Below are 16,389 nucleotides of genomic sequence, written 5' to 3' on the forward strand. Positions count from 1 at the left end.
GAAATATGGCTGTTCCTGACCCTTAAGAAGTTCAAAATCTACTTAAAGAGTTAAAATAAAAAATATTAGCAGTTTTACTATCTGTCCAATCCATCTTTTCAATGTCACTTGCCACTTATTCTACTTTTACTGTTTTTTTTTCCCCCATTCTTTTGAATGTAATGCCCTTCTTTTCACCTCCCTCCCCACCCCACCCTGCCCTACCACTACTCCCATGTTTTTAATTGGGTGAAATCCTACTCCCTTCAAATGTCACTTTTGCTGGAAGCTTTTCCCGGCCTTCCTCCCAGGCAGAATTAATTTCTCCATCTGCTATGTCCCCTGTTCTCTTAGTAATTTTTTAATGCCGCTAAGGCTTCAGTTACATTATAGCTACTTGTAAACATTCTTGACTCCCTCTTTAGACTGTCTTTTCATCTTTCTATCCCTATCTATCAATGCACATATTTTGGATTGATTATAAGTAATGATGAACGCCAAATGTCTAATAACCAGCCGCTAAAGGAGTTTGGAGAACAGTGTAAACACTGGTAAGGTTGGGGAAGTGTCTTGGGAAGAAGTAGGACTTGAGCTGATTGTTAAAAGATGGAGATAATTTATAAAACTGAGTATTACAGACCTGGAAATTCATGCCATTTATTCTCATTGTGCAAAAGGAATTACTCCATCTTTTGAGAGCTCATTCTCATCATGTGAAGGAGATTATAAGTGTTTTTGTTTTTCCTTTCTCGTAGAATACACTGGTAATATTATCTTTTGGATCCTGGAGCATTTCCAGAGCCTAATAGGATTTAGGACAGAGAGGAGAGATGTGTGTTTGGAGTGGGGTGTTGGAAGGTATTGTTTAAAGTTGGACTAGAAAGGGAAAATACATTCTATTTAATGGAGACCTCTGAGATTTCAGATAATTATGCCAAGCAATCTTTTCTCTCTAATGTACAGAGGAGAATCTGCCAAACCTCCCTAAAGCACTTAACATTTCTTTTGATCCCTTGACTACCTTCCAAGTGTGTAATAAAGTCTAATTAGTGTTTATGAAAATGTCTTGTGATCTTCAAGTGCTAATAGTACAAATGCTAACCGTTTTCGGTATTGTATATGCAGAGACATTGTATCTGTCTTCTCCCCTTAACTGGAATCACCCTAGGAATACAGAACCCTAGGAAAAAAAGTGACTAAAAGTTTTACACCAAATAAAAGAAAGGCCTATTTTAGGCCTTTATTAACTGGCCCGAACCAATTACAAAATAGGAATAAAATAATTTTAAGAAGCAATTAAAAATTAAAAACCCCACCCAACCACATACATTATGATTGCAGCTTCCTACTTCACTTATCATCTTTTCTTGCTGACTGGAAAGGAGGTCGTAAAATTATTTGCTTCAGATAGTCCTCTCAATGCTTCATAAGACTCTGCCTTCTGTTTGTTATCTTTAGGTATCCTTAGGTATCTTATCCACATGATAGTATCAGGGAACCTACTTCTCAGCATGGTGTATTTCGTCACCTGATATTCATCACCTGATGAAAGGTATTATTTCCAAGTAGTTTTCATACCGGCTGTCAGGAATGAAAGTAAAGAATTTAAGATTGAATTACTGTCTCTGATTAAAATAGAGGCAGGCAGTTTACAGTGTTATTTATTTATTTATTTAGCAGTTTAAGGCCCTGTGTTCCTGTGTCATGGTACCAGTTGTGGGACAAGAATATTCAAACTTGTTACTCTCTGAAGCATAGGTCCATAAATTAAAGTGTCATTTTATAAGTGTCTCTTGAATCAGAGAAGTATAGAATGTTATAACTCGACAGGATCTTAGCAATCCTGTTTATTTTACAGAGGAGAAAACAAACTCAGAAATGATTTGCCCAGAGTTACACTGCTGGTTAGTGACAGCTAAATGCTTTTGGCTCATTTGCTTGTTTGTTTTCTATCCTAGAAAAGTGAATAAACTTAATTGAGAAATGTCTGAAAACCTTGACAAGTCCAACATAAATGAAGCAAGAAAGTCAAAATCAAATGATTCTGAGCAAGGCCTTGAAGATACTGTGGAAGGTTCTGATGAAGCTTTACAGGAAAGAATAAAGCCGGCCTCTCCCACTCCCCAAAGAGTGCAGAGACCTCACTGTAAGCAAATTTAACTTTGGTTATATGCAACATTATTGTTGTTTTCAAATGATAATTTTATTAGGCTTCTTTGTGCATGAGGCTCTGAGCTAGGGCCTAATGACATGATAGCATTGCCAATAATTAGCATTTAAGTATAGCAACAGTTTCTCAGCTGGCAGCCTAATGGCTTGTGGGTTTTCAGTTGCATGAGGAATGAGAATTTTAGAATATTGTCCAGAATGTTCCTATTGTTCTTCAGCTTTAGCGACATTCCAATTTCTCTGAAGTGCTCTGAGAAATAGGAGGGTGGGGTTCAAATTGCAGCTTTAATTAAAAGAGTGTTTGAAAAGTCTGAGGCTGAGTCCAGCTAGGACTATGCTTGTACAAGTAAAAAAAAAAAAAAAAAAAGTTTTTTGAATGTGAGTGAGTTCCACACCTTAAATTCACTGCCTGGAGGTTTAGTTCCCACAAGATTGAGGGGATTTAGTTTGCTGAATGTATGTGATGAAGTCATTTCAGAGCCCTGGCGGGGAGCAAGCTTTGAATAAAAGGGTTGCAATTTCCAAATGTCTTCCCAGAAGTTGCCCCAACTCATGTCTTTTATTAAGCATATTTAAACTTTTTGAAGTGAATCCAAAAAGAGGGAGTGTCATAGTCTAAGAATGCCAGTATTGATGCTATCTCTTTAAAGGGTAGATGATCAGTAATTCTAAATATTTGGAAGAAGTTCAAACATTTTTAGACATTGAAGTGTGCTTCTGCTAAACCGATCAAAGCCATTTCTAGGTACTTTTAAAATGAAACTCAGGATTCCTTTAAAACACTTTAGTAGACCCCATTTTATTGTAGCTTTGTCATCCCGTAGATTTTGATACGTACACTACTTCGTCAAGTTGTATCTGTGGAAATATGCCTTTAATAACATAGTCTTATAATAAAAAGTGTTAGGCCTTGTCTCCAATATGTGTGGTTTAAAAGCTTCTGTTTCTCATTTTTAAAATGAGGAAAATACACCTACCTGTTAGGGTGATGGTGAAGATGAAAGGAATTCGTGTACTAAGAACAGTGGTTGGCACATCATAAATGCTCAGCAAATGTCAGTTGTTATTAATATGACTGCTACTAAGATTATATCATCTGTTACATTTATAGCTGCCAATACTGATTGCTGTAATATGATTGTATATGCCTAATATGATACAGTTTCTGATAAAGACAGACCTATTGGTTTAGGTCTTCACTCATTCTTTAGTTGATGGTCCCACCTTTGACATCCTGTCAGTCTTATGGCATACCACCAATTTATATTAGATTGCATTATCTGAAATTGTGTCTAGTCATGTCCTTCAGGCAAGAATACTTATCCTGGGGCCTATGATCAAGTTTTAGGGGATCCAAGAAAAGCCAAAATATTACATCAATGTTTGTACATACAGCATATGTATTTTTCTAGGTAAAAGGTCATGGATGCTTTCATCAAATTCTCACAGAAATCTGTTTTAGTTTCCTAGGCTGCTTAAGCAAATACCATAAAATGAGTTGGCTTAAACAATGCTAATTTATTAGTTTACGGTTTTGTTTTTAATTATATATATTTATTATTATTAAAAATGACTTTGGAATCTCTGATATACTACCTTACAACTGTTCATATCTGACCCTTCCCAGTTTGTATGGGGTGACATAAGTCAGTTTTCATATCACTGATATGCTGATAGAGAGCAGCACTTGTAAGAGACCACTGCATTGTTTGTAGGAGTCTCTTTGGTCTTTTCTTTTTCTTTTTGTCTTTTTACAAAGGAGCTTTATTGAGAAATATTTGCATACCAAACAATCCATCCAAAATGTGCAATAAATGGCTTTTAGTATGTTCACAGAGTTGAGCATTCATCACCACAATCAATTTTAGAACACTTTCGTTATTCTAAAAAGGAAAGCCCCATACCCTTCACAATCACTTTTCAATCCCTCTATCCTCTATCTATAAGGATAGATATATCCTCTATCCGTATATAGTGGTCCTATATAACTACTAGTCTATTTCTGTTTCTGTGGATTTATTTACATTTATATTTTATGTAAATAGAATCATACAAAATATAGTATTTTATGTCTGATTTCTTTCAGTTACCATAATGTTTTTTGTTTTTTGTTTTTTTTACATGGGCAGGCACCGGGAAATGAACCCGGGTCTCCTGCATGGCAGGCAAGAACTCTGCCTGCTGAGCCACCGTGGCCCACCTGCATAATGTTTTTTTTCTTTTTTTTTTATATACCAAATAAATGCAAACTTTCCTATTTTGATCATTCCGTTCTACATATATAATCAATAATTCACAATATCTTCACATAGTTGTATATTCATCATCATGATCATTTCTTGGAACATTTGCATCTATTCAGAAAAACAAATAAAACGAAAACAGAAAAAATAAATTATGCATACCATACTCCTTACCCCTCCCTTTCATTGATCACTAGCATTTCAAACTAAATTTATGTTAACATTTGTTTCCCCTATTATTTATTTTTATTTCATATGTTCTACTCGTCTGTTGACAAGGTAGATAAAAAGAGCATCAGACACAAGGTTTTCAAAATCACACAGTCACATTGTGAAAGCTATATCATTATACAATCATCTTCAAGAAACGTGGCTACTGGAACACAGCTCTACATTTTCAGACAGTTCCCTCCAGCCTCTCCATTACATCTTGACTAACAAGGTGATATCTACTTAATGCGTAAGAATAACCCGCAGGATAACCTCTTGACTCTGTTTGGAATCTCTTAGCCATTGACACTTTGTCTCATTTCATTCTTCCCCTTTTTGGTCAAGAAGGTTTCTGCATAATGTTTTTAAAAAATTTTTATTAGAGAAGTTATAGGTTTATGGAAAAGTCATGTAAAAACTATAGCATTCCCATTTATTGTTGACACTTTACTTTCGTGTGGTATCTTTGTTATAGCTGATGAAAGAATACTAAAATAGTACCATTAACTATTGTCCATAGATTATATACCCATATACCACTCTATTATTAACATCTTGTATTAGTGTCATACATTTGTTATAATTCATGAAAGAAACATTTTATCCTATTAACCCCAGTCCATCATCCATACTAGGGTTTGCTGTGTTTTTCAGCCACATATTTTATCATCTAGCTTTCACTCTAGAATATGCACAACCCAAAACGTCAACCACATTTACATGCATAATTCAGTGTTGTTAATTATACTCACAATAATGTACTGTCATCCCCACCATCCATTTTCAGACCTTTACAGTCAACCTAAATAGAGATTCTGCACAAATTAAACATCAGCTTCCTTTCTGTACCCCCACTCTATCTCCTGGTAACCTGTATTCTAGATTCTAACTCTTTGTGAGTTTGCTTATTCTAATTAGTTCATGTCAGTGAGATCATACAATATTTGTCCTTTTGTGTCTGGATTATTTCACTCAACCATAATGTCCTTAAAGTTCATCCATGTTCAATCAAAACAGAGGGAGCCCAGAATAAAAATGTGGGCCTTTAATCCTGTATAGCTTAATGTAATGCCTGGATACATACTAGAACATATTAAGCAGAAAATTAGTAAGTACTGGCAAAGTCCCTTAGGGATGGGAGAAAAAAATAAGGAAATATTAAACTTTACCACTGGGGAAACCCCAGATGCTATGTCAAACATTAGGGACACCCAATTCAATAGGCCGAGTCCTTGATCTTAAGGCTTGCTCTTGTGAAGCTTATGTATGTAGCAGAGAAGCTTAGTCTACCTATAAGTATGCCAAAGAGTCACATCCGGAGGACCTCTTTTGTTGCTTAGATGTGGCCTCACTCTCTTAGCCCAACTCTGCAAGTGAACTCATTCCCTCCCCCAATGAGCGACATGACATCCCGGGGTGAAAGTCTCCCTGGCAGTGTGGGAGATAACTCCCAGGGATGAGTCAGGCCCTGGAACTGTGGGATCAACAATGCCATCCTGACCAAAAGGGGGAAAAATGGAACAAATAAGGTATCAGTGGCTGAATGAGTTCAAATAGAGTCGAGAGGTCACTCTTACATAAGCTTTAGTTAGACATTGCTACCTATCATAGCTTGCCAAACCCCAACCCAAACCATTCCTGCCAATCCTAAAGAATACCTAAGGAATTGTATAAGATTCTATAAAGGTTCCATGCACTAGGGTAACATTCCAGAAACCTACAACCTCCAGATGGGTCCCTGGACCAGATAAGTCCTGAACATCAGCTGGTTCCATCTCCCTACCCCATAATATTGACAACCCCTTCCAACATGAAAAAATTAGAATGGGCATAGCCAAAATACCCTTAAAGAGTGGAACAAAAAGATCAAAGGTGATGGTGGAGTTTTACAGAAAAGATAGGGTTTAACAAATTAATATGATTGCTGTATCATTATATTGATATTTCTTTTAATCTCCGGTATCTTAGAGCAGCTAGAAGTAAAAAACCTAAAATTGTGGAATTGTAGCCCATCACAGACTCTGAAATCTGTTCTACAACTAATTGTTGCACTGTGCTTTGAAATTTATTGTTTTTTTGCATATATGTTATTTTTCACAGAAAAGAAAAAAAAAGTTGATTGTAATGATAAAAAAAAAATATGTATTCCTTCCAGCCTCCAATATTCTGCAATAGCCAGAAGGAAAAATCTGAGATGATGGTGTGGTAGCCCATGGTAAACTCTGGGATCTGTCCTGTAATTACTTGTTAAAGAGTGCTTTGAAAACCATTGCTTTTTTATTTCTTTGCTTTGTATGTATGTTATATTATGAAATAAAAAAAAGTAAAAAAAAAAAAAGTTCATCCATGTTGTCACATGCATCCTTTTTTGCATATGAAATATCCCATTGTATGCGTATACCATATTTTGTTTATCCATTCATCAGTTGATGGACACCTGACGCTGCCATGAACATTGGTGTGCAAATATCTGTTTGAGCCCCTGCTTTCAGTTCTTCTGGTTATATACCTAGTAGTGTGATTGTTGTATCATATGATAATTCTATATTTAGCTTCCTGAGGAATTGCCAAACTGTTTTCTACAGTGGCTGCACCGTTGTACATTCCCACCACATCCTCTGTAACACTTGTAATTTTCTGGGGTTTTTTTTTGTTGTTGTTGTTGTTAATAGTAGCCATTCTAGTGGGTATGGAATATCTCATTATAGTTTTGATTTGTATTTCCCTCATAGCCAGTGATGTTGAGCATCTTTTCATGTGCTTTTTGGCCATTAGTGTAACCTCTTTGGAGAAATGTCTGTTGAAGTCCTTTGCCCATTTTTAAATTGGGTTGTTAGTCTTTTTATTGTTAAGTTGTAGAATTTCTTTATATATTCTGGATATTAAACTCTTATTGGATGTATGTCCAAATATTTTCTCCCATAGAGAGTAGGCTGCCTCTTTATTCTTGACAAAGCCCTTTGAAGCATAAAAGTTTTTCGTTTTGAAGAGATCCCATTTATCTATTTTTTTCTTTCATTGCTTTTGCTTTTGGGTATAAAAATCTAAGAAACCGTTGCCTAACACAAGATCCTGAAGATGATTCCCTACATTTTCTTCTAGGAATTTTATAGTCTTGATTTTTATATTTAGGTCTTTGATCCATTTTGAGTTAATTTTTATATAAGGTGTGTGATAGGGTTCTTCTTTCATTCTTTTGTGTATGGATATCCAATTCTCCCAGCACCATTTTTTGAAGAGACTATTCTTTTCCCAATTGAGTGGATTTGACAGCCTTGGCAAAAGTCAATTGGCCATGGACTTGAGGGCCTATTTCTGAACTCTCAGTTCAATCCATAGGTCAGTATTTCTATCCCTGTGCCAGTTCCATGTTGTTTTGACCACTGTAGCCTTATAATATGCTTTAAGGTCAGGAAGTGTAAGTCTTCCAACTTTTTCTTCTTTTTCAAGATGTTTTTGGCTATTGAGAGCTCCTTGCCCCTTAAAATGAATTTCATAATTGGCTTTTCCAAATCTACAAAGTAGACTGTTGGATTGCATTGAATATGTAAATCATTTTGAGTAGATTTGACATCTGTGCCTGTTTGAAAGGATTGTGTGCTCTTGAAAAGCCATGTTTTAATCCTGATCTGTTTTATGAGGAGGGAGTCATTTTCTTTTAATCCCTTTTCAGTACTATAGTTGGAAACTTGATTAGATTATCTCCACAGAGATGTGGCACACCCATTTGTGGATATTAACCTTTGAATAGAGGGCACTGTGACTCCACCCATTCCAGGTGGATCTTCATTAGTTTACTGGAATCCTTTAAAAGAGGAAACATTTTGGAAAAAGCTTCAGAGCCACAAGAGCCCAGGCAGCCAGAGACTTTTGGAGATGAAGAAGGAAAACGCCCCCAGGGAAGCTTTATGAAACAAGAAACCTGAAGAGAAAGCCAATAGACATCACCATGTTTGCCATGTGTTTTCTCAGTTGAGAGAGAAACCCTTAATGTCACTGGCCTTCTTGAACCAAAGTATTTTCTTCTGAATGCCTTAGATTGGACATTTTATAGCCTTGCTTTAATTTGGATATTTTCATGGCCTTAGAACTATAAACTTGCAACTTAATAAATTATCCTTTTTAAAAGCCATTCTGGGAGGCTGCCCATGTCAAAAAAAAAAAAAGCAAAATGAAAAAGCCATTCCATTTCTGGTATATTGCATTCTGGCAGCTTTCAGACTCTTCTTGAACATTTGGTTAAATTTATTCCTGGATATTTGATTCTTTTAATTGCTACTGTAAATGAAATTTTTTCTTGATTTCCTGCTCAACTTGCTCATTATGAATAAATAGAAACACTATTGATTTTTGCTTCTTGATCTTGTACCCCATCATTTTGCTGAATTTGTGTAGTTTTGTTGTAGATGTTTTTGGACTTTGTATATATATATATGATATGTCATCTACATACAATGAAATTTTACTTCTTCCTTTCCAATGTGAATGCTTTTTTTTTTCCTTGCCTAATTGCTTTGGCTAGAACTTCCAGTACAGTGTTGAATAACAGTGGGTGATAGTGGACATCCTTGTCTTGTTCCAGATCTTAGAGGGAAAGCTTTCAGACTTTAGCCATGAATGTGTTACCTGTGAGTTTTTCATATGTGCCCTTTATCCTGTTGAGGAAAGTTTACTTCTGTTCCTAATTTTCTAAGATTTTTGATCAAGAAAGCATGCTAAAACCCCAACTAACATCATTTCTGTTAAGCCTAAAGAACACTCATGGCTCTGAGATCCTACAAAAGTTTCACATACTAGGTTTACTTGTCAGAAACCTAAAACCTTCAGATGGTTCCTAGGCCAGGTAAATCCTGAAACCCAAAGGTGTGAGTTTCTCCAAGAACAATAACCAGTTCCATCTCCCATCCCATATTGTCAACACCTTTCTTCAACATGGAAAAGTTAAAATGGGCATAGCCCAAATATCCCTAAAAATTGGGAAAAGGATCAGAGGAGAAGGAGTAGTTATAATAGAGAAGTTAGGATTCAGCAAACAAGTATGACTACTGTGTTCTTATACTGATAATTCTTTTTAATCTCTGGTGTCTTAGAGTAGCTAGAAGGAAAAACCTGAACTGTAACCAATGTAAAACTTTGAAATCTGTTCTATAACTACTTGTTAAAATGTACTTTAAATAATTATTGTTTTTTTTTATATATGTTATATTTCACAATAAAAAATGTTATAAGGGTTGTACGGGTGGTTCAGTGGTAGAATGCTTGCCTTTCATGTGGGAGACCCAGGTTTGATTCCCAGTTCATGCACCCCCCCCCAAAAAAAAAACAGTCTTAAAAAGTTCACCAGAGGGCCAGGACTGTCAGAAAGATGGTTGTGCTGGTTTGAAAGGATGTATATACCCTAGAAAAGCCATGTTTTAATTCTAATCCCATTTTGTAAAGGCAGCTATTTCTTCTTATACCTATTCAGTATTGTATGTTTGAAACTGTAATTAGATCATCTTCCTGGAGATGCAGTCATAAATAATATAAATCAATTTTTAGTGCGATTTTATAATATACGTAATGTTCTCCTGCCACACACATACTCAAGATTATGTAAATAAAAGATACCAAATTGGAAAAAAAAAAAAAAAAAAGAAAGCATGCTGAATTCTGCTAAATTCCCTTTCTGCATCAATTAGGATGAACTTGTGGTTTTTCCCCTTAATTTTGTTGATGTGGTGCATTACATTGATTTTCTTGTGTTGAAACAGTTTTGAATACCTCAGATAAAACCTACTTGATCATCGTGTATAATTCTCTTGTTTTTTTTTTTTAACGGAAAGAAAGAAAAAAAAAGAAATTAACACAACATTTAGAAATCATACCGTTCTACATATGCACTCAGTAATTCTTAACATCATCACATAGATGCATGATCATCGTTCCTAGTACATTTGCATCAGTTTAGAGGAACTAGCAACACAACAGAAAAAGATATAAAATGTTAATATAGAGAAAAGAAATAAAAGTAGTAACAATAGTAAAAAACAAAACAACAACAAAGAAAAACCCTATAGCTCAGATGTAGCTTCATTCAGTGTTTTAACATGATTACTTTACAATTAGGTATTACTGTGCTGTCCATTTTTGAGTTTTTGTATCTAGTCCTGTTGCACAGTCTGTATCCCTTCAGCTCCAATTACCCATTATCTTACCCTGTTTCTAACTCCTGCTGGACTCTGTTACCAATGACATATTTCAAGTTTATTCTCGAATGTCCATTCACATCAGTGGGACCATACACTATTTGTCCTTTAGTTTTTGGCTGGACTCACTCAGCATAATATTCTCTAGGTCCATCCATGTTATTACATGCTTCATAAGTTTATCTTGTCTTAAAGCTGCATAATATTCCATAGTATGTATATACCACAGTTTATTTAGCCATTGTTCTGTTGATGGACATTTTGGCTGTTTCCATCTCTTTGCAATTGTAAATAACGCTGCTATAAACATTGGTGTGCAAATGTCCGTTTGTGTCTTTGCCCTTAAGTCCTTTGAGTAGATACCTAGCAATGGTATTGCTGGGTCGTATGGCAATTCTATATTCAGCTTTTTGAGGAATCGCCAAACTGCCTTCCACAGAGGTTGCACCATTTGACATTCCCACCAACAGTGGATAAGTGTGCCTCTTTCTCCGCATCCTCTCCAGCACTTGTCATTTTCTGTTTTGTTGATAATGGCCATTCTGGTGGGTGTGAGATGATATCTCATTGTGGTTTTGAATTGCATTTCTCTAATGGCCAGGGGCATTGAGCATCTCTTCATGTGCCTCTTGGCCATCCGTATTTCCTCTTCTGGTAGGTGTCTGTTCAAGTCTTTTTCCCATTTTGTAATTGGGTTGGCTGTCTTTTTGTTGTTGAGTTGAACAATCTCTTTGTATATTCTGGATACTAGACCTTTATCTGATATGTCATTTCCAAATATTATCTTCCATTGTGTAGGCTGTCTTTCTACTTTCTTGATGAAGTTCTTTGATGCACAAAAGTGTTTAATTTTGAGGAGCTCCCATTTATTTATTCTTTCTTCAGTGCTCTTGCTTTAGGTTTAAGGTCCATAAAACCACCTCCAGTTGTAAGATTCATAAGATATCTCCCAACATTTTCCTCTAACTGTTTTATGGTCTTAGACCTAATGTTTAGATCTTTGATCCATTTTGAGTTAACTTTGGTATAAGGTGTGAGATGCGGGTCTTCTTTCATTCTTTTACATATGGATATCCAGTTCTCTAGGCACCATTTATTGAAGAGACTGTTCTGTCCCAGGTGAATTGGCTTGACTGCCTTATCAAAGATCAAATGTCCATAGATGAGAGGGTCTATATCTGAGCACTCTATTCGATTCCATTGGTCGATATATCTATATTTATGCCAATACCATGCTGTTTTGACCACTGTGGCTTCATAATATGCCTTAAAGTCCGGCATCGCGAGACCTCCAGCTTCATTTTTTTTCCTCAAGATGTTTTTAGCAATTTGGGGCAACCTGCCCTTCCAGATAAATTTGCTTACTGGTTTTTCTAATTCTGAAAAATAAGTTGTTGGGATTTTGATTGGTATTGCATTGAATCTGTAGATCAGTTTAGGTAGGATTGACATCTTAACTATATTTAGTCTTCCAATCCATGAACACGGTATGCCCTTCCATCTATTTAGGTCTTCTGTGATTTCTTTTAGCAGTTTTTTGTAGTTTTCTTTATATAGGTTTTTTGTCTCTTTGGTTAAATTTATTCCTAGGTATTTTATTCTTTTAGTTGCGATTGTAAATGGGATTCGTTTCTTGGTTTCCCCCTCAGCTTGTTCATTACTAGTGTATAGAAAAGCTACAGATTTTTGAATGTTGATCTTGTAGCCTGCTACTTTGCTGTACTCATTTATTAGCTCTAGTAGTTTTGTTGTGGATTTTTCCGGGTTTTCGATGTATAGTATCATATCGTCTGCAAACAGTGATAGTTTTACTTCTTCCTTTCCAATTTTGATGCCTTGTATTTCTTTTTCTTGTCTAATTGCTTTGGCTAGAACTTCCAACACAATGTTGAATAATAGTGGTGATAGTGGACATCCTTGTCTTGTTCCTGATCTTAGGGGGAAAGTTTTCAATTTTTCCCCATTGAGGATGATATTAGCTGTGGGTTTTTCATATATTCCCTCTATCATTTTAAGGAAGTTCCCTTGTATTCCTATCTTTTGAAGTGTTTTCAGCAGGAAAGGATGTTGAATCTTGTCAAATGCCTTCTCTGCATCAATTGAGATGATCATGTGATTTTTCTGCTTTGATTTGTTGATGTGGTGTATTACATTAATTGATTTTCTTATGTTGAACCATCCTTGCATACCTGGGATGAATCCTACTTGGTCATGATGTATAATTCTTTTAATGTGTTGTTGGATACGATTTGCTAGAATTTTATTGAGGATTTTTGCATCTATATTCATTAGAGAGATTGGTCTGTAGTTTTCTTTTTTTGTAATATCTTTGCCTGGTTTTGGTATGAGGGTGATGTTGGCTTCACAGAATGAATTAGGTAGTTTTCCCTCCACTTCGATTATTTTGAAGAGTTTGAGGAGAGTTGGTACTAATTCTTTCTGGAATGTTTGATAGAATTCACATGTGAAGCCGTCTGGTCCTGGACTTTTCTTTTTAGGGAGCTTTTGAATGACTAATTCAATTTCTTTACTTGTGATTGGTTTGTTGAGGTCATCTATTTCTTCTTGAGTCAAAGTTGGTTGTTCATGTCTTTCCAGGAACCCATCCATTTCATCTAAATTGTTGTATTTATTAGCGTAAAGTTGTTCATAGTATCCTGTTATTACCTCCTTTATTTCTGTGAGGTCAGTAGTTATGTCTCCTCTTCCATTTCTGATCTTATTTATTTGCATCCTCTCTCTTCTTCTTTTTGTCAATCTTGCTAAGGGCCCATCAATCTTATTGATTTTCTCCTGGAACCAACTTCTGGTCTTATTGATTTTCTCTATTGTTTTCATGTTTTCAATGTCATTTATTTCTGCTCTAATCTTTGTTATTTCTTTCCTTTTGCTTGCTTTGGGATTGGTTTGCTGTTCTTTCTCCAGTTCTTCCAAGTGGACAATTAATTCCTGCATTTTTGCCTTTTCTTCTTTTCTGATAAAGGCATTTAGGGCAATAAATTTTCCTCTTAGCACTGCCTTTGCTGCATCCCATAAGTTTTGATATGTTGTGTTTTCATTTTCATTCGCCTCGAGGTATTTACTAATTTCTCTTGCAATTTCTTCTTTGACCCACTCGTTGTTTAAGAGTGTGTTGCTGAGCCTCCACGTATTTGTGAATTTTCTGGCACTCCGCCTATTATTGATTTCCAACTTCATTCCTTTATGATCCGAGAAAGTGTTGTGTATGATTTCAATCTTTTTAAATTTGTTAAGACTTGCTTTGTGACCCAGCATATGGTCTATCTTTGAGAATGATCCATGAGCACTTGAAAAAAAGCTGTATCCTGCTGTTGTGGGATGTAATGTCCTATAAATATCTCTTAAGTCTAGCTCATTTATAGTAACATTCAGATTCTCTATTTCTTTATTGATCCTCTGTCTAGATGTTCTGTCCATTGATGAGAGTGGTGAATTGAAGTCTCCAACTATTATGGTATATGTGTCTATTTCCCTTTTCAGTGTTTGCAGTGTATTCCTCACGTATTTTGGGGCATTCTGGTTCGATGCGTAAATATTTATGATTGTTATGTCTTCTTGTTGAATTGTTCCTTTTATTAGTAGATAGTGTCCTTCTTTGTCTCTTTTAACTGTTTTACATTTGAAGTCTAATTTGTTGGATATTAGTATAGCCACTCCTGCTCTTTTCTGGTTGTTATTTGCATGAAATATCTTTTCCCAACCTCTCACTTTCAACCTATATTTATCTTTGGGTCTAATGTGTTTCCTGTAGACAGCATATAGAAGGATCCTGTTTTTTAATCCATTCTGCCAGTCTATGTCTTTTGATTGGGGAATTCAGTCCATTAACATTTAGAGTTATTACTGCTTGGATAATATTTTCCTCTACCGTTTTGCCTTTTGTATTATATATTCATATCTGACTTTCCTTCTTTCTACACTCTTCTCCATACCTCTCTTTTCTGTCTTTTCGTATCTGACTCTAGTGCTCCCTTTAGTATTTCTTGCAGAGCTGGTCTCTTGGTCAGAAATTCTCTCAGTGACTTTTTGTCTGAGAATGTTTTAATTTCTCCCTCATTTTTGAAGGACAATTTTGCTGGATATAGGAGTCTTGGTTGGCAGTTTTTCTCTTTTAGTAACTTAAATATATCATTCCACTGTCTTCTAGCTTCCATGGTTTCTGCTGAGAAATCTACACATAGTCATATTGGGTTTCCCTTGTATGTGATGGATTGCTTCTCTCTCACTGCATTCAAGATCCTCTCTTTCTCTTTGACCTCTGACATTCTAACTAGTAAGTGTCTTGGGGAACGCCTATTTGGGTCTAATCTCTTTGGGGTGCGCTGCACTTCTTGGATCTGTAATTTTAGGTCTTTCATAAGAGTTGGGAAATTTTCAGTGAAAATTTCTTCCATTAGTTTTTCTCCTTTTCCCTTCTCTTCTCCTTCTGGGACACCCACAACACGTATATTTGTGCGGTTCATATTGTCCTTGAGTTCCCTGATACCCTGTTCGAATTTTTCCATTCTTTTCCGGATAGTTTCTGTTTCTTTTTGGAATTCAGATGTTCCATCCTCCAAATCACTAATTCTATCTTCTGTCTCTTTAAATCTATCATTGTAGGTATCCATTGTTTTTTCCATCTTTTCTGCTTTATCCTTCACTTCCATAAGCTCTGTGATTTGTTTTTTCAGTTTTTCTATTTCTTCTTTTTGATCAGCCCATGTCTTCTTCATGTCCTCCCTCAATTTATCGATTTCGTTTTTGAAGAGGTTTTCCATTTCTGTTCGTATATTCAGCATTAGTTGTTTCAGCTCCTGTATCTCATTTGAACTATTGGTTTGTTCCTTTGACTGGGCCATATTTTCGATTTTCTGAGCGTGATCTGTTATCTTCTGCTGGCGTCTGGGCATTTAGTCAGATTTCCCTGAGTGTTGGACCCCACAGGTTGAAAGATTTTTCTGTGAAATCTCTGGGTTCTGTTTTTCTTATCCTGCCCAGTAGGTGGCGCTCGAGGCACACGTTTGTCTACGGGATCCACCAGTAAAAGTTGCTGTGGGTCCTTTAACTCTGGAAAACTTTCGCCGTAGGGGAGGTTCGGCAGCCGAAGCGTCTTAGAAGAGTGCCAGCCGGCCCGGGGGTCCGAACGCGGGGAGGGTCGCTGGCCGCCACAGCACGTGAGAGCGCCCGACCGAATTTCCTATTCGGACCGGGGTTCCAAGCGTGGCGGAAGGGCGCCAGCTGTCGCAGCCCGGGAGAGTACACTGTTCCCAGCCGGACCAGGGAGTCACGTGTTTGGAAGGGACCCCCTGGTCACCGTTCTCCGCAGTCTGGGGATTTCCGACCCAACTCTCTCAGTTGGTCCAGGGGGCCTCGCGTGGTGGGGACGCCAGCCGCCGCGGCCCAAGGGCACCGCCTGCCCAATTCTGCCAGCTGGCCTGAGAAGGAGGAAGGGAGGGACTCCGGCCGCTTGCCGTCCCGCCCAGGAAAGCCCGCGTCCCTCGGTTATCTCACTGGATCTGGTTCTCCCAGACAGTCAGCCGTTCCAGGATGGGGTACGCTGTCCCTTTGATCTCCGTCGTGGCTCCAGGAGCTGCTCT

The 16,389-nt window shown here is 36.9% G+C and overlaps 1 protein-coding gene and 1 long non-coding RNA gene across 3 annotated transcripts in view; one reads left to right on the plus strand and one right to left on the minus strand.

Moving 5' to 3' along the window:
* TCP11L1 (t-complex 11 like 1) overlaps nucleotides 1–16,389 on the plus strand; it is a 108,844-nt gene that overhangs the window by 1,210 nt on the left and 91,245 nt on the right. For both annotated transcript variants that reach the window (XM_077114355.1, XM_077114356.1), the window contains exon 2: nucleotides 1,938–2,125. In XM_077114355.1, coding sequence (XP_076970470.1) covers nucleotides 1,963–2,125 — 163 coding nt within the window. In that variant the 5' untranslated portion in view covers nucleotides 1,938–1,962. The remainder of the gene's footprint in view (nucleotides 1–1,937; nucleotides 2,126–16,389) is intronic.
* Nucleotides 1,195–16,389, minus strand: part of LOC143644844 (uncharacterized) — a 41,629-nt gene continuing 26,434 nt past the window's right edge. Inside the window, exon 2 of the long non-coding RNA XR_013156901.1 lies at nucleotides 1,195–1,560. This is a non-coding gene — a long non-coding RNA (uncharacterized LOC143644844). The remainder of the gene's footprint in view (nucleotides 1,561–16,389) is intronic.

Source organism: Tamandua tetradactyla, chromosome 8 (genome assembly GCF_023851605.1).
Source record: "Tamandua tetradactyla isolate mTamTet1 chromosome 8, mTamTet1.pri, whole genome shotgun sequence".
Classification (NCBI taxonomy): Eukaryota; Metazoa; Chordata; class Mammalia; order Pilosa; family Myrmecophagidae; genus Tamandua; species Tamandua tetradactyla.